This window comes from Chionomys nivalis, chromosome 9, assembly GCF_950005125.1.
Source record: "Chionomys nivalis chromosome 9, mChiNiv1.1, whole genome shotgun sequence".
Lineage (NCBI taxonomy): Eukaryota > Metazoa > Chordata > Mammalia > Rodentia > Cricetidae > Chionomys > Chionomys nivalis.
The window spans coordinates 36,091,546-36,118,663 of record NC_080094.1 but is presented as its reverse complement, the minus strand read 5'-3'; the positions used below and the strand labels follow the sequence as shown (position 1 = coordinate 36,118,663).

Here is a 27,118-nt window from a genome sequence, read left to right as displayed (position 1 = left end):
CTCCTCAGATGTCAGGTCAGGGCAAAACTGGGAATGCATCTGCCCGGTACATCTTGCGCTGATTACTTGGAGTGCATGTTTCTGCTTCATTTGCATGTAACCCTTCCAGAAGGTGTTGCAAGAACTATGTGATGGCCAGAGGAACCCAATGAGTCTTTTATTATTTTTTTAAACAAGTTTTTCTATGCTGATTGTCTCTCAGAGCCAAGAAGCTGTGTTCTTCCAGACCTATGACAGATTTCAAAAGTAGGTTTCATTAATCCAAAGAACAAGTTCTAACCATAGCTCAGGGACTATGCGCTTTGACCCTGTTACTAGGCCGAACAATGGGAGGAGAGAAATATCATAGCTAGAAAAGCCTTATCTTGGGGGTGTTGGGCTCGCGTCTACGTGTGGCACATGTGCAGGGCTGTGGTCTGAGAGAATCGATAAATTCACATGGACAGAGCCTTTAGAACAGTGCCTGCTACAGCACCTGCTCAATAAATTGTGCTTTGTTGTGGCTGTCCTATCGGTACCTCAGGAACACAGTGTTCCTTCAATGAAAGACTTATCCACAATTTGTTCATCAGTAAACCAAGAATCCAGTCATGACTAGCTTCTTGCCTATCTGAGACCATACTCCTTGTAATCGTGGAGTTCATGTGGGTCATTCCTGGATGTCTTGGGTTTTCTATCACTGTTTAAGTGCAGCTTTCTTCCACAAGGGCTGCAGCCATCCTTTTCTTCGGCTCTCTCAGACCTTCTTCCTCGCTTGACGCTGCCAATTCGCTATTGATCTGGCCTGTTCTGAATTCCTCAGGTCACCATAGAGGTGGTCGACGGTCCTGACTCTGAAGCAGAAAAGGATCAGCATCCAGAGAATAAACCCAGCTGGTCAGTCCCGGTTCCTGACTGGCGGGCCTGGTGGCAGAGGTCCTTGTCCTTGGCCAGGACAAACAGCGGGGACCAGGACTACAAGTATGACAGTACCTCAGATGACAGCAACTTCCTCAATGTTCCTAGGGGGTGGGACCATCCAGCCCCAGACCACCGGACTTTTGAAACCAAAGAGCAGCCAGAATATGGTGAGTTTACTACCCAGTAATATAAAATTGGTGGGGAGAGTAAATGAGGATGATAAGGCCTCAGAGACGAGGGGCCAAGCAAAACTCAGTTTACAGTATGTGGTTTTCAGTCTTCTATGAGGCATACCTCATAAAGGCTGTGTTCACAGAAGCCCTATGGAGCCATCTGCAGCCACATTTTTTTGGGAATGCTATAATTTTAAAATTATACTTGAGATATTTTTTAGGGTCTTTGGGGTTTTTTCCTGTCTAGTCTTCTCTGAAACTTAATTTTACTTCTAAAGATGAATAAATCATCAAATCTCCTTCCTTGTGTTTTTTAACTATAAAAATCTATGATGCAAATCAATTTAATAACAGAGATGTATACATTTGCTTCCTGTGACCAGGCAGCATGTCAGGTCTGATACTAGCAGTGGGGTGCTCTTGAGAATCCACATGAACCCACTTGTGTCACGGTTGTCAGAGCAAGCTTCCCCCCTCTACTATAAATGTTGTACCCCAACCTGAGACTACCACGTTCATAAGGTAATGAAAAACTCCCAGATTCAATGGTTACTAAATTATTTTATTAAAATAGCAAAAGTTCTTTTCTTACTTCAGTTAAGATGAGAGACAAGGTGAAGGGATCTCAGCTCCAACATCTCACTCAATGATTTGAAGTCCCTCTTCCTTCAAATGAATACTCCATGTGTCACAAATGCCCCTGCTGTTAAGTTCTTATGGCTTCCCCGTCGGCAGACCGAGGAATGAACAATACATAATGAGGAGTGTTGTGGTTTGGATGAGATGCCCCGCAAATGTCTCAGATATTTGAGTCCTTGGTCCTCAGTTGGTAACTGTGTGGAAAGAATTAGGAGGTGAGGCCTGGTTGAAGGAGGTATGTTACTCAGGATGGACTCCGAGGTTACAAAAGCCAGCACCCTCCAATGTGTTCTTTCTACCTCCAGCCTCTGAGCTCACAGTGACTGCTCCAGGCACCTGCTGCCGCTACTTCCACTCTACACTCTCACCTTCCCCATGGACTCTAACACTCTGCAACTGTAAGCACAAAATAAACTCGTTCTTAAGTTGCCTTGGTCATGATGTCTTATCACAGTGGAAAGAAAAGCACCATATACAAGAATGATACAGAGAGTTTCAAACAGAGATCCAAGGAAGTACTTTCCTGTCCATGGTAATTTTCCATTCCCTAAACTGACCATAGTAAAGTTAGGTGAACCCTGCGCCTTGGTATCTCCATTAGGATTCAATTCTTTGAAATTCTCTAACTTGTCATGGTCTAATTTTCACAGAATATTTCGCAGTCTTTATTTTCCCCATGGAGTTTCCTTAGTAATGTTCATTATGATAATATCGTTAGTGTCTTAGAAAGAGGAGGCTAACTTTGGCCAGAGTGAGTGTTGCTGGAAGGCACGACAGATAACGGAGTGTGGTGGGAATATACACACCTCAGCTATAACTGCTGTGGTGCTGAGTCTGAGCTGTGTGGATAGCCATAAGTATCTTAAGTTTTATTATAAACTTCAGTTTCCTCACCCATAAAAGGAGTCGATTATTCTTCCTATGGCAGACTTATCCTGGGAGTTAAATGTAGCCATGACCATCCAGGACCAGTGGTGCTGGATTCCCAAGGCCACTTCCACCCAGTTCCGGTCAATTAATTGTCTTCCTTCCTTGAGCCCTTTGATGTCATTGGGCTGTCAAAATGCCATAGGAATATTCTCAGGAACAGTTTATTCTTGTTGTCATTGCAATTTTCTCATTTTCCACTCTGAGCCACACTCCCTCCCGGTACGCTCACATACCATGTCCTCATTTGTGTTTCTAGAATCATACATTAGGCTTACCTTCTCTTACATATATTACAACTTCTCCATCTGGCATTAAAACAGAGAGGATTTCTCCCCAGAAAGATATGTTCCAAACAGAAATCCTTGTTCTGTCCTTTGACCTCAAGAAACAGGAATCCCATGGAAGGTCTTTGTTGGATGCTGACCTGGATCAATGTGTGATAAGAGGCCTCAAGATGGTGAAGATCTTCCTAAAAGATGGCTCTGCCATAGAGATGATTAATAATGTGTCTAATTTCTGAGCAGTTAAGGATTTGGAGAAAGCCACCTACTGATAAAATAAGTTCTTGATGACTACTTATAGATAACATATCTTAAGATAAAAATAGATTTTTGTGGCATATTTCTAACAGATTTTAGAGGGAATTACTTCACGCAATCCTGGCATTCTGGAAGCTGGGGCAGAAGGGTCATGAGTTTGAGGCCAGCCCAATCTACATAGTTTCTGTCTCAACAAACAAACAAACAAGGAAAAACAAAGAAACCAGTCTGATTTAGCAGCTTCAAACACCAGAAGAAGGGTTCTCTCTTAGGAGTCTGCAGGTTGACTGGAATGTTCATCTGAGCTGTGCTGGGCTGGTTTGCCTGGAGCTGAACAGTCTCCAGTGACCTCAGTAACAATGATGGGGCCCAGCTAGACAAGTAGGAGTGCTGAGGCGGCCAAAGCCTCTCTTCTGGCCCTCAACTTCTTTGCGTTCTTTACATGGTAGTGGAATAGTTCCCTCCAACTAAACAAGACAAGTCTACATGCTTAGACATTTTGCAGGCCTTTGCTTGCATCCTATTTGCCATCATCCCATTGACTGAAGCCAATCACGTGGTCCAGAACCAGCATTAAAAAAAACCAAGGAAGCAGACATGGAGAAAGGATTTACGGGCATCATTTCTCATACACTTTAATGCAACACTAGCATTTAGTCATCATGCTATGTAGGTTTTGACAAACTGACAAAAGCTATAGCGGACTTTGAAAAGGGGACCTCAACGAAGGAACTGCCTCCATCAGACTGCCCTGTGGGCATGTCTGTGAGGGCATTTCCTGATTAATGATTGACATGGGAAGGCTCATTGTGAGCAGGTGGTCCTGGACCACTTAAGAAAGCAGGCTAATGCCGGGCGGTGGTGGTGCATGCCTTTGATCACAGCACTCAGGAGGTAGAGGTAAGTGGGCCTCTGTGAGTTTGAGGCCAGCCTGGTCTACAGAGTGAGTTCCAGGAAAGTCATGGCTACACAAAGAAACCCCTATCACAAAAAAAAAAAAAAACACAAAAATACAGGCTGAGCAAGCCATGGGGAGCCAACCAGTGAGCAGTGCTCCTCCTGGTCTCTGCTTCAGTTCCTGCCTACAGGTTCCTGCCTTCAGCTCCTGCCCTGACCTCCTTCACTGATGGATTGACCCTGTGACCCATAACACAAAATACACCATTTCCTTCTCTATACTGATCTTGATCAGTGTTTTAGCAGAGCAATAAAAGGAAGCTAATACAGTCATTTAGATCCAGAAAACCAAAGTGAGGAGTCCAGCTCATACAGAGATTCAAATATAGGCCTCATAGTGAGCTAAGCCCTCAAGTTGAGTGACATTGCCCCGCATGAGTTCCTGCCCTTAATGAAGTGGAGAGAAAAGACTGCAGGAGATTTCTGGATGGCAGAGGCTCCTTTGCTTTTATAAAGTCCAGCAGTACAACCATTGGCCTCACTGGATTTTATGTTAGGCTGCTATTCCCTCAGCAAGTGACATGGCATCTATCTGCGTGGAGTAATGTTTGCTTTCCAAACTTGCCCTGTCTCTTCTTATGGTGTGAAAATATGAGAATCTTTACTTGCGCCTCTTGTTGCTCCCTTTAACAAAATCTGGCCCTGTTTGTGGATGCAGGATAAAAATGCAGCGTGTGCACTTGTAATATGATTCACTACATATAGATGGCGTCACTGACAAGCATGCAATTGTTCCAGGCATATCTGCAAAACTCTGGGGGAGAGCCCTGACTATTCTATCTCAGACTTTTCTCCCTCTAGAAGCAACAACTTGTCACTCCAGCCCTGCTGGGTCTGTGCCCCCAGAGGAGGCAATGGAGAGGTCACACTGGAAAATGGTGCCCACTTCACTAATGTAAAACAGAAGCTTCAGACTTCTGGTTGGCTGTGTGGTTAAGAAACTTGTTTCTTAGATGAAATCAAAGTGTGAAAAATTATTTTAATGAAAGGAGATAGACATGGATGATGCTTCTGAAGGCAGGTATGCCATGAGAAGCTTTATATTCAGTTAGGGAAGAGGCCATCACAATCTCATGTATACACACACACACATACACACACCAATTCTGAGAAGGCTCAGCAGCCCTGTGATAGCCCAGGATGCCTGCAGAGTAAATATTGTGTAAACACCAGCCTTAGCAGCTGGCGCAGGACCCAAGATTCGAGTGGAAACGTATGGAGAACATTCTTGCTGGGTCTATGTAATAACCACACAACCTATTGTGAAGGAAGGGTATCCCAACCTTTCAAAGCACCTGTCTGCAGCCCTATGCTTGGCTCTCATAGAGGCCCCAAGGCAAGCTGGGCATGAGCCAGGAGAAATCATTATGGAGTGGTGTTACTGGAGAGAAGTCATGCATTAGAGATGTAGGGCTTGATGCTACAGCCCAGCTTCCCTTTCTGTTACTCTGATAACCCTGGACAAGACCCCCAGACACTCTAAAACTTTGGTTACTTCTGATAAGAGAACGCCAGTCTTGATAATGTACGCACATCCCCAGCTCTCTCCAGCCTCCTCTAGTGTGCTCCACATTTTCCACATATTACTCATATCTTCTAAATTACTATATAATTTACTATTTTGTATTCATTGCTCATTCTACCAGAGTGAGGAAAACTATTCTTAATAATATATCCCATATACCTAGAATTATGCTTGACATATAGTGAGAATTCAGCTAACACTCATTGGCCAGATGTTGAATAATGACTTCAAAGGATAGTTTTCCACTTGCCATTAATATGTTGGTTATTTGCTACTGTGTAACAAACCATTCTATACCTAGCACCTGAAAAAACATCAGTCATTATTTCTCATGGTTTAGTGGCTCAGCAAGCTCAGACTGTTAGGCAGTTCTACACTTGATGGCCTCAGCTACATTCAGTTTCTATACAGAAGTATTGGGGGCCTCCCTTCTATGGTTAAATGTTCTGTTGTTCTTCATGTGACTCCATTTTTTGGGAGTGGCATCTCACCATTCTTGAATTTGTTACACTTAAACTTCTTTCATGGTGATTGAATTTACCTTCCCTCCTCTCCTCTCCTCTCCTCTTCTCTCTTCATCTCTCTTCTCCTTTTCTCTTCTCCTCCTCCTCTTCCTTTCTCTCCCTATTTTCCTCCATCCCCCTCTCTCTTCCTTCCCTTTGCATTTCTCTTCCTCCCCCTTCCCCTGTCTCCCCCCCGTCCCTGTCTCCCCCCCCCATCCTCTACTTTTCTATATCCCTTATTCTTCATCTCCCTCCCACAAGGAGAAAAGGTTTGTCCCAGGTGTTAAGTCCTAGTCACGTACAGATCACAGCACTGCAACCCTCTCAGTCTTCACAGACCTGAGTTCTAACATGAACCTATGGCTGTAAGCTTTGAGCTCAGGCTGCAACTAATCCCTTTGAGAGCGAGAACTAGGAAAGCGGAACAGAGCGTGGCTGACATGCAACTTGAACTGGAGACTTGGGAACTCTTCAGGTGGGGATGATGACCATCTCCCTGGCTCCCTTCCAGATTCTACAGATGGTGAGGGTGACTGGAGTCTCTGGTCTGTCTGCAGCGTCACCTGTGGAAATGGCAACCAGAAACGAACCCGTTCTTGTGGCTATGCATGCATTGCAACAGAGTCAAGGACCTGTGACCGTCCAAACTGCCCAGGTAATTGTGGGGCTATGATTACATGTTCAAGGGGAAGGTTTTTTTCATTTATAATTTAAAACTTGAAGAAATGATTTAAAAGATAACCATTTTCGTCATAAATCTTTTGACCAGATAACTGATAGATTTGGTGAATGGAAAGATGGACTTCCTAAGTCTTAAGCACAGTTGCAGTGGCTGTGACCTAAAGGGCAGAGCCATATTGTACTTATTTGGCTTGAAGGAGGGATTCTGGTCAGTTTGGGACTTTAATGTGGGATTGTCATGACTTGAAAAACTCATTTGAAAACAGATACTTATATCTAATAAGGAAGCCAGCATGAGTGAATTCTCATTCTCAGGAAAACTAAGGAGTTAGCCTTGTCAGTAATACCAGAGAGCTGCCGGCGGCTTCCCATGAAGCAAACTGGTATAACTTAGCATTCAATTGTGATCTTATACTGTAGTATCCGTGCCTTGAAAATTAAATTAATTGCTAACTTGACAAGGAATCCTATTGGGATTGAAAAATAATTCTGACTGTGGTTGACAAATTTATAGTGGTTTGTCAAAATCTGACCTATGACCTATTTATGTAGAGACTTTTATTTTTAAAGGAATTAAGCATAAGAAGCAGAGGCAACCAAGGCCATGAGTGATCCAGAAAGCCTAAACTATGTGCCCCCTGGTCCTTTCCACAAAGCTTATCACCCCCTGCCCTATGGCTCTACTGTGTTCCCATTGCCAGCCAGAATGCCAGCCTACAATAATATCTTGGGCCCTTTCATGAAACCACACATTCCAAATGGTTTCACCTAAAAGAAATTTCAGAGACTGAAAATCTGATCCCCATACCTCAGACTTCCTTTCTCTACTCCTAGACATTCTATTCTCAAGCCAAGGACATTTGGACCAAAACAAAAGTGGAAACACAAAGGGGTTTCTGAGAAGGGGGAGAAAGGAGCGACTTGAATGAGACGTACGCTGGCAAACTGTGGGGTTGAAATGTAAGAAGTGGTGGCTCCGGCTCCGTGTCAGCCCTGCAGACATCTTACTCCTCCTCGTCTTCCCTGTGCTCCTTGCAGTGAGTGGAGGTGGAAGTCTGGCAAGTGGGTTTTGAATGGGTAGGAACCAAGCAGTGAAGAATAACATGAGCGGGAGGAAGCAACAGTCAGGAATAACATGGAGAAGGAAGAAGACAATGAAGAAAAACAGAAGTAAAAAAGGTATCGAGATGAAGGAAAGAAGATTGTCTAGGGGTGAAAGAGAGAGGGCTTGTCTAGTCATGTATGAGGCCCTGGGTTAGATTCCCTAGTACCAAGCAAAAGAGGGAGGAAGGAAGGATAGAGGAGAAAGCAAGGGGAGAAGAGGGGAAAAAAGGAAGGAGAGGAGAAGAGAGGGGTAGAGAGAAAAGTTAAGATTAAGGAGTTGATGAAAAGCATGAAAAAGATCGAAGATAGTAACGATGAGACTGGGAGTGTTCGAAGCAATTTAGTATCACTCAAACTTCCATGACTTTTAGGTATGTTATTTCATTCAATTGTCAAAACTGCCCTATGGAACAGAAATTTATTATTGTATTGTCTGGCATTTAAGGAAACTGAGGCCCTAAACCAGCAACAAATAATAATAATAATAATAATAATAATAATAGAATTTGAATCCATGCTGCCTGACTTGAGAGACCATGGCCTTTTGCGGTTACTCTCACCTTCGCCTTGAAGGGAGGTCTCTGACTCAGCCACACGTGGACACAGAAAGAGTTCTGCTTGGAGTCATAGGAGCATCCCTGTGTTCTTCTCAGAGCTACCATATACAGCCAAGCCAGAAGATTTGGATTTCTTGTCAGGGAAAAGTTCTTCTCTGCTGCCATTTCGCATGTTTCTTTTCTGGGTACCAGGACCGCTGAGAACACTGCAGCTGGCATTCCTGTGCAAGCATTTTCTTCTCATCTGTCCTTGCCAACTTCAGCCTTTCCAGTCTTTCTGCCTGAAGAGGTTCCAGTTTCAATGGTCCCTTTGGATATAAATGACTACTTTTAGTAGGCTGTCCTTCTGTATCTGGTTTTCTGAATCTCTACTTGAAATAGACAAGGTCTTGTAAGGCTTGGTAGTGATCATTCTGTGAAAGTACGTCCCCCTGGGGGCTGTTGAGATGGCTTGTGGCTAACAGCACCTCCTGCTGCTTCAGTTCCCACTACCTATGTCAGGCAGTTCAGAACCACCTGAAACTCCAGGCTCCGGGAATCTGATGCCTTCTTCTGGCCCTGTTGGGCACCCAAACATACCTAGTGTACACATACTCATACACACAAATAAAAAAAATAAATATTTATTACAACTATGTCCCTAGGCTAACCCCTGCTTAAGGGATCTAACAAACTCAGAGTGATCTCTTGAATGACATACAGTCTTGCCCAACAGTGGAGCTAGGGTTCCCCCCAAAAGCTACCAGCCTCCACTCTTTCCTCTTTCTCATGACTTAGCATGCTGAATCTGAGTCGGGTGTGGTGGTTCTGAGAGGCGGTGGGAGTGGGGTGGGGTTAGGGGAGCTGAAAGGTTTGCAGCAAGCTGGGTTCAATTCCTTGGAGTAAGGAACGGGTTTCTCTGCGCGGTCTTTCTGAAACATCAGTAGGAACAGTGCCAGACAACCAACGAAGCGGGAACCGTGAGTTTCCCCTTGCCCTTCTGGGGGTGCTCTCTTTGCATTCCACTCCTGGAACTCGGCTGCCTCTGTGGGGGAGAGGTGCCACTTAGTTCTCCTGAATTAGGAGAAAGGAAAACTGAGGCGCACAAAGATGAAGTGTCCTGCCCAGGTCCGCACAGCTAGTCATAATTTAAACCCAGGCCGTCAGCCATTAAAAAGGAAGGTTTTGAGCACTCTGCTGCCTCTGGTTTAGTTTGTCGCTCACCAGACAGCCACCCTGACAAGTGCCCCACCGCCACCCACCCCTCATCTTCAAGGCAAACGGGTGAGTCCGTGCGACTCGCTGACGGCACATTTGGATCTGATTTTGCACTGTGGATAGTGTCTGGAGTCTTAATGTGTTTTATGCACTGCTACCTGCTTTTACTGTTTCCTCTGCTGGCAAGTTTCTACCCATGAGTAGCGACAGACACAAAACGGCTTTGTTCAGGTGTATTTGTTTTGTATTTGAGGGGGGTAGTGGTGAATTTTTCCATAAAACTAGAGGAAAATGAGCTCTTGTCTGTGTTTAGGAATTGAAGACACCTTCAGGACAGCAGCCACCGAAGTGAGTCTGCTTGCGGGAAGCGAGGAGTTTAATGCCACCAAGTTGTTTGAAGTTGGTAAGAATTTTTCCCCTTTTGAAAATCCAAATATTGGTTCAGTGTTTTGGAGATTCATTTTGCTTTTGCAGTGCCATCGTTGGACACATGAAAATGTTTCATTTTTCCCTTTGACAGTCCAGTGCTCCCAACAGATTTCCTGCTCACTGAGTAGACTCCAGACAAGAAAGAGCAACCACAGATAAGAAAGAGCAACCTCATCCCTCCAACACTAGGTTAGACTGAGCCATAGAATGCCCTGTGAGCAACCTGCAGAGCCTCTCGAGTAAGAGACAGGTTGAGCTCACCCTTCACCTAGCACAAATTAAGCCCATTACCCAATGAGCTCTATCCTCACATCCAGTAAAACCAAGTCTCCAGCAGAGAGAAGAAAGAAAGGAGGAAGTTTTCTCAATATTATATAGTTCCCTCCTTTGCAAGAATTTTAGATGACGGGGTGGAGGGACTTCAGTACATTTTTGTGTGTGTGTGCTTCCCACTTTTCTACTAGAAGCAGCAGCCTAAATGAACACGGCAGAAAGTGCACACTCAGGTGCAAGCTTGCTTTACAGCGCAGCTACATTTGCTTCTGGGTACCATTCTGTGTTGTCCAAGAGTCAGATTCCTTCTCTCCCACTTCTTTTATCCCCGAAAATTCTTTTGTAAACTCAAGCCTGCGGTATCTCCCCAGACAAAATTTTGCAGCCATAAGTCTCTTTCAGTTTCCTAGCCCAACTATTGTGAGATTTAATTTTCTCTTTCCCAGAGACCTACAGGAGACAGTCAAGGGTCTAAGTAGAATAGTCTAGAAGGCAGAGAAACACTGAAGAGCACGGTGCGAGCACCCTGGTGAGAAGAAATAAGAAAGAGCTATACCAGCAGCCGCAGTGGGCAGTAATGGGTAGGGCAGTGACAGTCCTGCCTCATCCTGCCGTCACCACCCCAGTTGAAGAAGTATTACCAGCAAAAATCTGCTGGGAGAAGGGCAGTCAGCTTTCTCTAAGTGAGCTGAGCATGCTCCAGTTGAAGACAGCATGGCTAAGAATATTGGGATGACGCAAATTGGTCCTGATGGGAGAAAATGGAGTTGGGCAGTTAGGGAGGAGGATAGCTCTGGGAAGAGCGGGGGTGGTGAGTATGACCAAAACATATTGTACAAAATTATCAAAGAACTAATAATATTTTTCTAAGAGACAGGGGCAGCCATGCCTTAACCACTATGAGGTGAATATCAAGCCATTAGCACTGTGTAATCAGATAGGCTGATTTTTGAATACTGAACCCAGATCTTGTGTAGCTAAAATATACCTTAATTTTTACAATGTTTGTTAATAATTTAGTTTTAAAAACAAATCCATTCAAGCATGTCTGTAAGCCAAACTCAGGACAGTTCAGAAGTTCTGTGTTAGCAGCGCCTCCATCTCACCCCCTACATCACATACACAATGAAATTACATTTATTGAACAAGAGCCTTCGCAAACACAGTTTATTGGATTTATTTTTTAAACTGACTTTTTAAATGTGTGAGTTTTACATAAAATGAGAGAACAGAAGATGTGGTCTTTGGGGGCAGAGAATTCTCCTCATGTCATATTTCACAGGCAAGAATCTCTTGCCTTTTTGTACAGGGTGAGGTATAAGGCCACATCCAATGCAAGACACCAGAACTAAGTAGACCTGTTTCAACCAGAGTCCAGACAAAAATGAACTGAGCACATTCAGTGTAGGTAACTGGTGAATGTTTGGTGAAGGCCCATTTATTTCTAAAACTGAGGAGAGTGGATATAAACCAAGAAGGGAACCCCAAGATTGGCAACCTTGGAAAACTCTAACCATTCTTTATCTGATGGGACCATGATAGGAGCAGCAGGCACAGCTCGCAGAGAAAGTCACCTGACCACAGTCCCAGCTCTCCAAAGGATGCAGACAGTGTGCAGTGAGAAAGGAACAAGTAAATCATTCTAACTTGTCTCTCTTCCCTCTGTGTGATCTGTTGATGCGTCTTCCCACTGGGCACTCCAAATAGAAACCAGGGTGAAAGACCTATGGCTATGGTCTACATGGATCAGGACAAGAGCATCATGGGATGAAGACATAGAAGAGCAAACAGAAAATGAGGAAACACTGGATCATCACGTGATCAAGTTACTCAAGCTAACATGATCTTGAGTTTTCTCATCTGTAGAACAGCATGAGATAGTGCATCTCACAGAATGACTGCAGAATCTGGTGTGTTAATATCTGCCAAATTCAAGCATGCCCATCATACTGTATAAGTATGTTTTTTTTAAAATAAAAGAGTCAATAAATGTCCTGAGGCACAGGAGTTAAAGGAGTCTTCCACCTTGGAAAATATAACGCCATTTTCTGGGACCTCCTGAACTTCATTTCTGAAGGTCCTGCCCTTCCAAGGAAAGCCTGTTCCATCCCAGGTACTGCCCAAGATGGAACTGTCCCACTCTGAGTGATTGTACAGACAAGAGGACATAGCCACAAAATCCTAGAACTCAGAGAAGAAAGGGCCCACCGTGCATGCCAGCTGGCCCTACCCAGAGCAATCCCCTGGCACTGAGTCTCCGTCCCAAGCTCATCAGAGAAGCTCTATTTTCATGCCCACTTGAGAACTAGAAAATAGAAGCCCCGCAGGTTGAAATGCCTTGTCGGTGGTCACAAAGCTGCTAAGAAGTTGGGCTTTAATCACAGTCAGGTTAAATATGAGAACCTCATCTCACACCAGAGCTCTGTGGACTCATGAGAAATGTCCCATCTCCCAATTCCCCAGCTGACTGATAAGAGGCATGTGCCCCCCCCCCAGCTGACTCTATGTCCTGACCATGTGATCCCAGGCATGGTCTACCAGCCTCCCAGGCATCTGACTCAAAACTGGAGTCGTTTCTCCTGCCTGACTCTCTTTACCCATAGTCTTTGAAGCCACTGAAGTCTAAAATCTCTGACTCCTCTTGCTGTTACCACCAAACATGCTTTCTTGATAAACTGTGCTGCGTTCAACACTGGCTCAATTTTCTTGCTATACAGCTAAGTTGCTACATATTTCACTGTATTCAGTAGCTTCCTCTAAACAAGCCTAAACTAAATAAGATCTCCATTGTCTGATGCCAAAAGCTTTGTTCTCTTGTATCTTCTTCTCCAGAGAGGAACGTGTCTTCAGCCCCAACCATCCTATTTTTTATTTTTTGTGTTCTCTCTCTGTCTCTCTCTCTCTGTCTCTGTGTGTGTGTGTGTGTGTGTCCATGTATGTGTGTCCATGTGTGTATGTCCATGTTTGTTCATGTAGAGGCCAGTATCAGAGGCTCTCTGTCTTAACCTTTTGAGACCAGGTCTCTCAGAGAATGAGGAGCTCATTATTTCAGACTATTTCAGACTAGCTAGCTTGAGGTCCCCCGTGACCCACATGTCTCTACTAACCCCCCTGTGCTGGGGCTCCAAACATGTTTTGTTGCACCCAACTTTTTTATCCGTGCTGGGGATCTGAACTTGGATCATTCTGCCTAGTAACAAGCGCAGTAAGCCATTCCTCCTGTCCCCCATCAGATATTTTTACTGCCAAAGTTTGGTTTTTACAATTAATGCTTAGCAGAAGGCCCTCCCCACCTCCTGCCACCTCTGTCACTGAAGCTTGTATCAATTTGAGGTCTGCAAGTAGCATATACCAGATGGGAGTGACAGTCTGACACCTAGGGAAGGAGAAAAGGAGAACCAGGAAGGAAAAGAATTAACTCAGAGCCGTGTCCAACAGGGGCTGCCAAGGGAGGAGACAGACAGCAATGCTTCCTCCATGTTTGATCATTGACCTCTAAGGCAAGGCTCTCTTCTAGGAGCTCTGAGGAGGAAGTCTGGCCACTACCAGTCCCGTATCATGCTCACGATCAGCATGATGTAACAGACACCCAAAACTATTCCTGACTTACCCTACTAGAAATAACATAGATCAGTTTTGAAATGTTTTGGTTTTGTTTGTTTTTTGTTTTGTTTTTTAGACAAGAGCGCCAAGTATTGTGGTACATGCCTGTCATCCCAGCATTTAGAGGATGAAGTGAGTTCCAAGCCAGTCTGGGACACACAGTGAGACTGTCTCAAAAACAACAACAGAAGAATGTCTAGGTTTAGGTAAACAGGTTTTCTCTTAGGGAGAAGTAAATAAAGCATGAAAGAGCCATGGTGTGTTCAGCTTTCCGTCACTGTGGGGGAAAAAAGTACTTGAAAGAGAAAACAACTTAAAAGCAAGAAAGATTTATTTTGGCCTCTAGTTTCGGTGCGTGGTGTTTGGACCGTTGTCTTTGGGTCTGTGGCAAAGCAGAACATCACGGTGAACAGTGATTGGGCAGGCTGTTTACCTCATGGCAACAGGGAAGAAAAGGATTTTGTGATATTTTATTTGTGTTTTAATAAATAAAGCTTGCCTGAAGATCAGAATGCAAAGCTAGCCACACTAGTCAGTCATATAGGCCAGGCATCAGTGGTATACACCTTTAATCCCAGCACTAGAGAGGAATATAAGGCCGGATGAGACAGGAACTCATTTTCTTTTCATTCGGAAGATTTTGTAGTGGTAAGAGCTCTCTTTTGGTTAGCTTCTTTGCGTCTCTGATCTTTCAGCTTGAGCCCCAATATCTGTCTCTGGGTTTTTATTAGTCATGCTACAAAAAGAAGAGAGAATGAAAAGGACTGTCACCCCAAGATGCCTTTCAATGGCACACACACTGTTAACTCCCATAAGCCCCACTACTTCCCAGTAGTGCTACAGACTAAGGACCAAGCCATCAATACATGAGCTTTTGATAGACACTTAAGATCCAAACAATAGCAGTGGGAAGTGGGATGGATATGTGGCAAAGTGAACGGCAGATTAAAGGATTTTATCCTGGGACCAGCCAACCTCCTTCCAATAGGGATCCTGATGGGGAAAACCTGTGTGCCAGCTCAGCCAAGTGAAGGCTAAAGTCCAGGGGTTTGAAGAAAGGAAAGAGGTTTAGTAATACTTGATTAAGGTGAGTCAGTGTGGGCAAGGAGTTATACTAATCACAAACAAAGAAAGGTCTGTGCCTGAGTTTATCAGCTATAAATGGAGATGGAGCATTCGTGAACCTCATCTAAGTCCAATGTAAAAAGGGCTTCTCTGCTGCACGGTGAAGATGGGTAGGGATATAGATCCTTAGTACTACTGTTTGCTAGGACAAAGTTCTTTGGATCACGGGCATGGGCCTACTCATGTGCCCAGTCTTCCTTTACTTGCTATTTTGAGGTAAGGTCTGATGAACTTTCCCAGGCTGACCCTGAAGTCCTTCTGTATATCAGGTTAACCTTAGACTTATTCTCCATACCAGATTTGTTTTAAATTTATTCTGTAATCCAAGCCGGCCTTGAACTTGTGGTTCTCCTACCTCAGCCTCCAGATTAGCTGGAATTACAGGCTCTGATGCTCCAGCTGATCTGGGATGCAGTTTTTAAGTAAAGTATGATACTGTCATTGAATGGGAAGACTGAGAAGGATTTTCTGAGTTCCTGGGTTACAGTGAGACTCTATGTGTTCCTCACATTTGTTTGATCCCGCCCCCCCAATATCAAATTCCTTCCTGTTTGGCTAACATTTCCCCAGTGTCTGTGTTCTTTTTTTTATTTTATTTTATTGATTTTTATTGAGCCCTACATTTGTCTCTGTTCCCCTCCCTGTGTCTCCTCTCCCCTTCAACCCTTCCCCAAGGTCTTGACCAAACAACTGGCAGACCAGGAGAACCCCTGTGAGAGATCAGGCAGGGGCCAGGCTGACCTGGCAATGTCCTGTCCTGTTCACCTATACCCTGCCAGTTGTTCCCAAGGGACAATATAAGAACATCATATGTTCAAATTTCAATTCTTAAAGAAAGCCAGGAATGCACATTTAGAATTTGAATCCATAAATGAATTTTTTATTATTTAAAACAAACTTTAAATTTAAATATATTTTTATCATATTCTTCCCTTCCCCCAAGTCCTTCCAGATCATCTCCCCTTCCTACTCACACAACCTTGTTTCTCAAAAAAACAAAAACCTCCAAAATTCAAAACAAAGCCACGCCCAAAAGAGAAAAAAATCATCAAACTGTAACCAAATTAAAGAACAGTTGACCAACATATAATTAGAGTCCATAAATTTTTAAGTGTTTGCAACTAAAATAACCTTTTCTCAATGCTTTGAAAACCAAACATATCACCTCTGGCCTCTGAGCTATGCTCTCACCCCTTTGAGGCATCTTAGTCTGTGAATTTGCATAGTGCTAACTAAGGTCCAGAAGTTGGGAGATGAATTATGTTTTAAACCACTCAGTGAGTGGCAGAAATAAAATAAATGCAAGCCTACAAATAATCCTTTGAGGCCTTTCCACAACATTACCACTTATTTAGGAAATTCAATACAGCTCTCTGAATCAGCTAATTGTGTTAGGATATATAATTAGGCTATGGTTATCTGTGATGATATTCTGTTTTTTGTTTTACATTTGAGGGTTTTATTGGGGCTTTTGTTGAGATCTGGTTTGGTTTGGAGTTTTTTGAAGATGCTTTCAATTTAGGGATAATAACATATGTTTCTACCTAAAATTTTAAAAGATGGATCAAATGCACTGATAGTTAAATATGGGTGAGAGAATATTGGTAGACATTCAATCAGTGACTTACTCTACTCTTTGCTGTCCTGTGTTTGAAAATTCCTCATACTATAGAGTAAGGAGTTGGGAAGATGTCTTATAAACAAAGTCGCCAAGTTCAGGGGTGAGGAGAATGGCCACCATGTGTGGTGGTTATGGGTACCTGCTGGGTGTCTGACGTAAGGGAGGACACTGTTGACTTCATTGTCATCCCCACAGCAGGCTAAGCATGTTCTTAGAGGGGTTTTTTGGTCTTTTTCAGATATGGACAGCTGTGAGCGATGGATGAGCTGCAAAAGCGAGTTCTTAAAGAAATACATGCACAAGGTGATCAATGACCTGCCCAGCTGTCCCTGTTCCTACCCCACTGAGGTGGCTTACAGCACGGCCGACATCTTTGACCGCATCAAGCGCAAGGACTTCCGATGGAAGGATGCTAGTGGACCCAAAGAGAAACTGGACATCTACAAGCCTACTGCCCGGTACTGCATCCGCTCTATGTTGTCCCTGGAGAGTACCACCCTGGCTGCCCAGCACTGTTGCTATGGGGACAACATGCAACTCATCACCAGAGGCAAAGGGGCAGGCACACCCAATCTCATCAGCACCGAGTTCTCCGCTGAGCTCCACTACAAAGTGGACGTTCTGCCTTGGATCATCTGCAAGGGTGACTGGAGTAGGTATAATGAGGCCCGGCCTCCCAATAACGGACAGAAGTGCGCAGAAAGCCCCTCTGATGAGGACTACATTAAACAGTTCCAAGAGGCCAGGGAATACTAAAGCAATGCTGGTTCGGAGGCACAAATGCACTGATCTGCCAACTGTCACCCAGTATTTTTTAAGCCACATTTTTGTACATTTGTAAATTCCACTTGAGTATCTTTCTAAGTACACCAGGGGCATGCTCCGGGTCTGAGGGACTGCTGTATCCATTGCCTACAAACCCTGTTGGAAGTCCTGACAGTGGCTGTGCAGGCAGGAAGAGGAACCTGGAAGCCATAGTGGGTGTGGTTCAATTCCCACCTCCGTCCAGTGCACAGGAGCACAGAGACTGAGACTGTAAACATTATAAGCGGTTTTTATATATAACTTATTTAATACAAATGTGACTTAAGCTTTCCCTTTTCTCTGGAGTTGACCTTGTAAAAATTATTTAATCACTTCTGAGAGAGTTCAAAAAGGAAAGAACTTCGGGGAATGGGGAGAAAAGGAATGTTGCAGTGGAAATGCATAAAAACGAGAAACCAGCCACCTTACACCGGGTGCTCTTTAGCCATAAAGTGTTTGCTGGAGTCACAGAGTCCAATCTTTTCTTGCCTTAGACTAGGCAAGGGGTGAGTAGTAAGTGAATGTTTAGAGTCAAATCTAAGACTTGGTTTTAAATGACTTTAAAACAAATGAACCCTGTGATTCCAGTAAGGATGGTCTTAACAAGCTCAGGAGACTGGAGAAAGTTTCAGGCATAAAGCAAGGAGTGGTACTTTCCAAAAGAAAAAAGCAAAACAAGTGGGAAAATAATATGGGCCCCATTTTATCTACTTTATTTTAATATAACAACTTTTCTCTACCAATATATTCCCAGTAAATAAATATAAAAGGCGGTGGTAGGAGCTGAAGTCCGGGAAATACTACATTTTTATGTTTTAAGAAAGAAAAAACTGCATTATTTTTGTAAAGTATTTATTGAATCTTTGGATATTGTGCATTGTGCAGCAATAAAGCAGTCCAGTTACGTGAGTGTAGAACTAGAGGACAGATGAAAAGTTGGTTCTTAGGCAATCTTACTTGCAAAACTCCAGGAAAAGAGATATATATTAAAACCATAATAAAATGTGTTACCTGCATCCTTGATTTGTGATACAAATATTGTAATTACTCCAAGGGAAGCAGGGCTTTCATGGGAGAAAGCTTCAACCCAGGTAGGAATAAAAGACTCACAAATGGACTTATAGTGGCTAGGCAAAGTCATAACACCAGTGCCATCAAGTATATCTCCCTGTCCCCCAATTAGCTCAAGACAATTGGCACACATATGGTATTTTTTTTCTCATCAAGATCCAAGAAAACGAAGCTAGAGCAAAGATTTAAGTTGGGCAAGGCTACTCCAGACAGAATACAGAAATGCAACTAACATGCAGAACTATTTACAATGCAAATCATTCTTTCGTCAGATGAGGGAAACCAAAGGGCAGAAAGCACAAACCATACTCCTTGTATCCCTGGTGGTTTTGAAGTTCTTGACCACACACTCAAGTTCTCTGGTAAAAGTGTGTTCCTATGGCAAAGCCCTTGTTAGTTTTTTATACGTTAGAATGAATTATTTACTGAGGCAATAACCATTCTATTATTTATATTTAGGTTCTGCATCTCGTGATGGAATAATAATTCTTGTTTTGGGCTGGAGATGGTTCAGTAGTAATTAAGAACACGTACTGCTCTTGCAAAGGACCTGGGTTCATTTCATAGAAACCACATGGTGGCTCACATTCATTTTTAACATTCCCAGGGGAACTGGCACCCTCTCTTGCCCTCTGTGGATACCAGGCATGCATGGTACACATATATCCATGCAGACATTCACACGTACACATAAAAATAAAAACCTCACCAAGCGGTGGTGGCATACTCCTTTAATTTCAGCACTTGGAAGGCAGAGGCAGGTAGATCTATATGAGTTTGAGACCAGTCTGGTCTACAGAGTGACTTCCAGGACAGGCTCCAAAGCTACACAGAAAAACCCTGTGTCAAAACATCAAATACATAAACAAACAAGCAAGCAAACAGACAAATAAATAACTCTTTTTTTAATGTCTTATTCACATCTGAAGGAGTGCTAAGCAAGTGAACCAGCAGAGAGAATAAACGGTCCATATATCAGAGAAGAAGAGAGCTTGGTTTGCAATATAGTAGAAAACATCTTAAAAGAGAATTGTCTGGAAATAGAATGTATTACCTTTGAGCTGATTGTTTTCTTGCCAGGAAACACAGACAAGCAAAAGCCAGAGATAAGCCATGTGGGAAGTTCAGCTGAGTAGCATGGAGGGCCCTCCATGAGCATGTCCTAGAGCAAGTCCAAGGCTGTGGGGAAACCCTTCTGGGGATAAGGAATGCATTTTAAAGTTCCAGTAGTGGAATGAGACTTTTTCTTCTAGTAATTTTAATTGATTTCTTAAATTATTTATTTTTTAGTTTACAATATTATTACATCATTTCACCCTTTCCTCCCTCCAAACTGTCCCACATATCCCTCTTTGTTCTCTTCTTCATTATCTATTGGCTCTGTGTGTTTGTGTGTCTCTCTGTGTGTGTGTGTGTGTGTGCATTCTTGAATATGTAAGTACAATCTGCTCACTCTGTTTTCAGGGCTGACCATTTGGAACTAGATGTGTTCTTCCCTGGGAAGATAATTCCTCCCACTGTCAGCGTTCTTTAGTGGCCAGTATTTCTTGCATAGGGTTAATGCCCCTTGGGCTCTCCCTGTCTACTTTGGCATGTCTATTTTTCTTGTCCTCGTTCAGTTCATGGTTGGATAGTCATGTTGGTGAGACTTTATGAGCATAGCTTCTGGAATTCCTAGGAAACACAGTCTCCCAGCAAACTCCCTAATCCTCTGATTCTTACAACCTTTCCTCCGCCTCTACCACAATGGTCTCTGAACTAGGTGCAGGAGTGTTTTGTAGAAATATCCACTGGGTCTGGGCTCCATAACTCTGCATTTTCATTGGTTGTGATTTTCTGTAACAGTCTCCAACTGTTACAAAGAGAAGGTTTGGGGGGTTTTGTTTTTGGTTTTGTTGTTGTTGTTTGTTTTGGGGGGGGTTGTGGGTTTTTTGTTTGTTTGTTTGTTTTGTTTTGTGTTTTTTTTTTTGATGAGGGTGAGGACAACCCGTATCTGTAGGTATAAGGACAAATATTTGGAATATAGTTAGGGATTCTACTAGTTTAATAAAATGTCAGTAGATTCAAGATCTATGATTTCATGAGCCCTGGGTAGTTGGTTAGATTTCCAGTAGCCAGGCATGATTTATGCCTTGTTTAGTGAGTCTTGAGTCCAGTTATGCCAAGGTATGCATTCACTACTGCATCTCTAGGATTATCCTACTGTGCTGGTCGTTCTTGTGGTTGATAGGCATCACAGCTAAGTAGGATTAGTTGTTTCCTCCTTTGGAAGCTTGTGGTTGCCTGCTGGTACCACGGAAGCTAGCCCTCGGTGAAGAAGCTTTCAGGTCAGTTCCAGCTCACGGTCCTCTGGACTATGAAGTGCATGGTATCTTCAGCAATGGGGACTTCCCTTCGACTTTTAGGTGTAAACAAGGGTGGCAGTGACAGAATGCAATGCTTCTGGAATCTCTTGGACAACCCTTACCAACAACAAGAAAGAGCACTTCTTATGCTTTTGTTGAGGTTCTTATTAGATGGATGATCTTTGGCCCTTGAAGGGCACTTTGTCAGCCCAAATGGGAAATTTTCATTTAAATTACATACATGTGTATATATACCAACTTATGTGTATTATAGATATTTTTAGGCGGATAGTTAATAGTATGGTTCTTTATGACTTTTTCAGACAAACTTACTATTATTTTACACCCATTACTCCTTATTCTGTATTTATCTCTCTCCCCTCTTTAATTAGAGCCCCCATTTTTCCATTTCCCCCATCAGATCACTTATACCCTGATATTCCCTTCTCTATCAATCCCCACTCCCAACCCCAGCAACGGTCACTTTTTACTTTCTCCTGACTTCTGCAGTTACTTCACAACATGTAATTACATCTGAAGATTTATAGCTAGGACCCTAAGATGAGAGAGAATATGTGACCTTTGTCTTTCTGGGTCTGGGTTACTTCTCTCAATATGATATTTTCTAGTTCTATAAATTTACCTATAAAGTTCATGAGTTTATTTTTCTTTACTACAAATAAATAGTATTCCATAGTGTATATAAACCATACATTCATTAATTAAACATCAGTTTGTAGTTGGTATGTATGTATTTATACTCTTTAGGCCCACCACCTAGCTCCTAAATAAAAACATGGAGATTTATTCTTTCTTATGGCTGCCTGACCTTAGCTTGGCTTATTCCTAGGTAGATTTTCTTAACTTCAATTATCCTGTCTATCTTTTGCCTCTGGGCTTTTACCTTTCTCTATTCTATATGTCTTTCATTTTTACTCTATGTGGCTGGATGAGCTGCCTCTGGCATCTTCCTCTCCTTCTTTTCTCATTCCTCCCTCTTTCCCCTCCTCTCTTTTCTTCTATTTATTCTCTCTGCCTGGCAGGACCACCTGTTTCTCTCTCCTGCCTAGCTATTGGCTGTTCCGCTCTTTATACGATCAACAGGTATTTTAGACAGACAAAGTAGCACAGCTTTACAGAATTAAACAAATGCAACATAAAAGAATACAATACATCTTCACAGCACTGAACAAATACTCCACAGCATAAATGAATATACTGCATCTTAAACTAATATTCCACAATATCAGTTGAAGAATATTAAGGGTCTTTCTATTTCCTAGTGTGTTATTTGGGCTTTCTATTGCTGCAAAGAGACACCATGACCATGGCAACTCTTATAAAGAAAAGCATTTAGTTTGGGCCAGCTTACAGTTTCAGAGTTTAGTCCATTATCTTCATGGTGGGACATGGCAGCATGCAGGCAGACATAATGCTGGAGAAGGAACTGAGAGTTTTGCATCTTGATTTGTAGGCAGCAGAAGGAGTCTGTGACACTGGGCACAGCTTGAGCATAGAAGACCCCAAAGCCCACCCTCACTGTGACACATTTCTTCCAAAAAGGCCACGCCTACTCCAACAAAATCACACTTCCTAATAGTGCCACTGCCTGTGGGGGTGCATAGTAGAGCAGCAATGAACATGGCTGAGCTAGAACAGAGTATCCAGTCCTTTGAGCGTGTCAAGGAATGGTCATCAGTTAGATTCTAAAAGCTTTATGAGGGTTCTCCACACTGATTTCCCCATAGGTGTCTGCAGTCCACCAACAGTGAATAAGGGTTCTCATTTCCAGGAGTCCCCTATAGCATTTGTTGTAGGTTGTTTTGTTGATCTTTGCCATTCTGACTGGGGTAAGATGAAATCTCAAAGCTGTTTCTATTTGAATTTTCTTAATTGATAGAGATGGTGAACATCTTTTGAGATATTTCTTAGCCAAATTTCTCTTCTTTAGAGAACTCTCTGATCATGTCTTGGACCCATTTTTTTAAATGGGTCATTTGGTGGGGTTCTTCTTTTTTTAACTCTTTGATTTTTGAATATTAATCCTCTGTTAGCTATATAGCTGGCAAAGATTTTCTCCCACTATTTGGGCTTCCTCTTCACCAAGTTAATATTTTTCTTTAGCTGTGAAGAAGTTTTTAATTTTATAAAGTCAAACTTGTCGATTTTTTTTAGCTAAATTCTTGGGAAAATGGAGTTCTATTCAGAAAACTGTTTCCTATACCTCTATCATGTATGCACTACCTATGTTTTCTTCTAACACTTTCAATGTTTCAGATTTCACACCTAGGCTTTTGATCCATTTGAAATTAATTTTTGTGCCTGACAAATATGAGTCTAATTTTGTTCCTCCATGTGTGGATATCCAGTTTTTCCAGCACTATTTGTTGAAGATGCTTTCTTTTCTCCAGTATAAGTTTCTGGCATCTTTGTCTGATATTAAATGGCCAAACCTCTAGTAAATGCAGAAACTCATGGAGAATAAGCAACTTGTTACTGATTAATAAATAACTCAAAGAAGAAATCTGAAAAGGAATAAAAACTTTCCTGGAACTAAATGAAAATATGATAAAACCTCTGAGACAAAATAAAAGCTGTCCTAAGACACATGGAATCAGATCAAAGACCCAGACATAAATCCACACTTATAAACACTTGATTTTTGAAAAAGAAATCAAAACTAAACAATGGAGAGAAGAAAGCATCTTCAACAAACCGTGCTGGCATAGCTGGTTGTCAGCATGAAGAAGAATGCAAATAAATCCATATCTATCATCCTGCAGAAAACTCAAGTTCAAGTGGACCAAAGACTTCAATGTAAATCCAGTTACCCTAAACATAATAGAAAAGAACGTGGCTAGCTCTTGGGAACTTATCCCTCATGATGCATTGCCATGGCCAGCCTGAATACAGGGGGAGGTGCATGATCTTATGGCTTGATATACCATGCTTTGCTGATGCCCGTGGGAAGCTGACCTTTTCTGAGCAAATACAGGAAAGTGTGGATTGATGCAGGTCGGGGGAGAGGTTGGAGGAGGAACTGGTAGGAATTGAGGGAGGGAAGGCTGCAGTTGGGACGTAAAATAAACTAATTAAAAAATTCAAAAAAGAAACCTGTCCTACAAGAAAAATATATACCTCTAAATGCCTATCTTTAAAAAAAAAACCATAAAGAGGACAAATAAATGACTTAATGATATGACTCAAATATTTGGAAAAACAAGAATCAACCAAATCCAAATCTGGTCAACAGCAAGAAATAATAAAAATCAGAGCAGAAATCAATGAAATAAAAACAAAGAAAATAACACAAATAATAAATCCAAGAGCCAGTTCTTTGAGAAAATACATAATAAAGTCGACAGAACTTTGGCCCAAATAACCAAAAGAAAGAAAAAAAGGACCCAAATTAAGAGTCAAAATGAACAGGGAAACTTTACAACAGACAACAAAGAAATTTAGAATGTTATACGGGAATAGTTTTAAAAACCTGTACTTCTTTAGATTGGAAACCCTAAAAGAATTAGATAAGTTTCTAAATTCCACCAAAATTAAACCAAGAGGAAGCCAACAACCTAAATAGACCTGTAACAAATGAGGAGACTGAAAGAGTATAAAAAGCCTTCCAACTAAGAACTACCCCGGGCCAAAAGGAGTCAGAGCAAAGTTCTACTTAATTTTCAAAGAATATCTACAGCCAGTTCTCCTTAAACTATTTAAAAATACTAGAAACAGAAGGAGGACTCTCAAATTCTTTCTATGAAGACAGGATCACTCCAAAACCAAAACCAGGTAAAGACACACACACAAAAGAAAGAAGGAAGGAAGGAAGGAAAGGAAGGAAGGAAGGAAGGAAGGAAGGAAGGAAGGAAGGAAGGAAGGAAGGAAGGAAGGAAGGGAAAGAAAGAAAGAAAGAAAGAAAGAAAGAAAGAAAGAAAGAAAGAAAGAAAGAAAGAAAGAAAGGTACAAAACAACATCCTTGAGCATGGATTTTAAAATACATGATGGTTCAACATACATAAGGCAATAAATGTAATACACCACACAAATGGACTTAAAGACAAAAAAAACCACATGATCATTTCAGTAGATACAGCAAAAAACCTTCCACAAAATCCATCATGCCTTCCTAATAAAAACCCTAAAGAACAGAGGGCTAGAGGGGACACACATCAATATAATAAAAGTTATAAATGAGAAACACATAGCCAACACCATCCAAAGGAGGAAAACTTGAAGCAATCCCCCTGAAGTCAGGAACAAGACAAGGGTGCTCAGTATGCCCTCTCCTTTCCAATATTATACTGGAAGCACTAGCTAGAGCAATAAAGCAAGAGAAAGAAATTAAAGAAGTGGGATTTTTATTTAAAAGAAAGTTGAAGGAGAGGAAGTGATGTGTTGGCAGTATGAAAGGACCTGGGAAACTAAATCGTGTTTTCTAAAGTTTCAGGCATTTAGTGATCAGAGAGGAATGACGTGTCCTAGAGTCATAGCCAAAGTGTGTTTGTTAAGACTTTACCATGGAGTTGAGAATTCTTTCACAGTTCAGTGAGAATAACTCAAAGCAGTACACTTTTTCCCATGAGCTATTTGACTTTTAATACCACATCTTGCTAACCTCATGAATTATGAGCAGGAGAGGTTGGGTAGGCACTTAGTATACTGAGCCTGCTATCTTCTATTCTAACCACTGAGATTGCCTGATGACTCTGGAAATTCACTGAATTATTTACTAAACAATAATCTGTTGCTCATTTTTGGACCCAAAGCCCAGAGGACCAATAAACAATCCTCCAGTTCATTCAATAAACACAGTGACCCTCACCTACCTAGTTCAATTCAAAGCCCCAAGCTGTCCAAGTACAACCACAGGCCATTGCTGTCCTGGGCAGCGGAGGAAGATGGCACAGCCTCATCTGTGATCTGTAAACCTCATCCATCAGCATCTCTCTGAATTGCCTGGTTCCTCCGACTTTCCCTGAAAAGAGCCTTCTTTGTGGTCATCCACCAGGCCTCTTGAGGCCCGCATCTGGATGGTACCAGCAGAGACAGACATACCCAGGGCTTTCTTTCGGCCACATCGGGAAAGGGCATGTGGGGAGAATGTGTGTGTGCAAGTTCATTGCTTTCTCTTCTGCCCCAGGTTCCAGCATCTGCCATGATTACATCCAAAAGCATCTCTAGCTTTGTATTTCTGTACCTAAGAGAGTGGAAGTTCCCAGTTCTCAGTCCAGTGGTCAAAGCGTAGAGACCACACCGATTTGCTAGGAGTTTTGCGGGCTCTATTATCTGGAGTTTTCAGAGAAGGAAATAAGTTCCATGAGGTTAGCAGGTGTGATAACATCTTTTGCTTGATAGGGACCTTGGGAGAGGGTTGAAAGGGAGGGGAGAGGCAGGGAGAGGAGCAGAGAAAAATGTAGAGCTCAATAAAAATCAATAAAAAAGAAAAGAAAAATGGGCTAAAATGTTGCTAATAGTTAAGCCTGCATTAATGATTAGGATATGGTTTTGGTTTTGTTTCCCTTCTATTTTTAATCTACATATTTTGAAGAATGGAAATTTACAAAGAAATAGTTGCTTAAATGTTATTATATTAAATGAACTAAATAAAATAAATAACATATTCTTTATATTTTCAGGCAGTATTTTAAGCCTGTACTTCACATTCCACATCAATTCATTATTAAAAGTAAAGATTGCAATGGTCTGTTAAAGAATTTAAAAAAAAAAAAAAAGATCTTTCTGCTTGGAAACAGCACTCGGTTGAAGGCAGTCCTGCATTCACTGAGCCCATATCTTTAACTATTCCCGCTCTGCTCTACGTCTAACTCCTGCTAAGATCTTCACTGTGACCTCCTCTGCCTTTGCTCAAATAGTTCACCAAGGATCTGGCCTCGTCCATGTTTTATGCCCAGTTCTCATGGATTCCTGAGAGGGATTTTCTGATCATGGAGCTGAGCCTTTGGTCTGGTGAAGTGACAGAGCTTCAGCATTTCTCTCTCTAGGATAAGAACAGCAAAGGCCCCATTTCTCAGGGCCAACTTCAGCCTTCGTTTCGTCCCATTACTGTGAAAAGAAACATTCAGACAAAAGTGACCTCAGGATTTGTTTGGGCTCTCAGCCTCAGAGCACAGTCTGTGAT

At 42.3% G+C, this 27,118-nt stretch overlaps 2 protein-coding genes across 2 annotated transcripts in view; one reads left to right on the top strand and one right to left on the bottom strand.

The window, feature by feature from the left end:
• Window positions 1-19,829, top strand: part of Ism1 (isthmin 1) — a 71,312-nt gene extending 51,483 nt beyond the window's left edge. The window contains exons 3-6 of the mRNA XM_057780146.1: window positions 803-1,067; window positions 6,678-6,821; window positions 10,019-10,108; window positions 16,995-19,829. Coding sequence (XP_057636129.1) covers window positions 803-1,067; window positions 6,678-6,821; window positions 10,019-10,108; window positions 16,995-17,512 — 1,017 coding nt within the window. The 3' untranslated portion in view covers window positions 17,513-19,829. The remainder of the gene's footprint in view (window positions 1-802; window positions 1,068-6,677; window positions 6,822-10,018; window positions 10,109-16,994) is intronic.
• Window positions 1-27,118, bottom strand: part of Tasp1 (taspase 1) — a 357,326-nt gene that overhangs the window by 38,851 nt on the left and 291,357 nt on the right. The window lies entirely within an intron of this gene.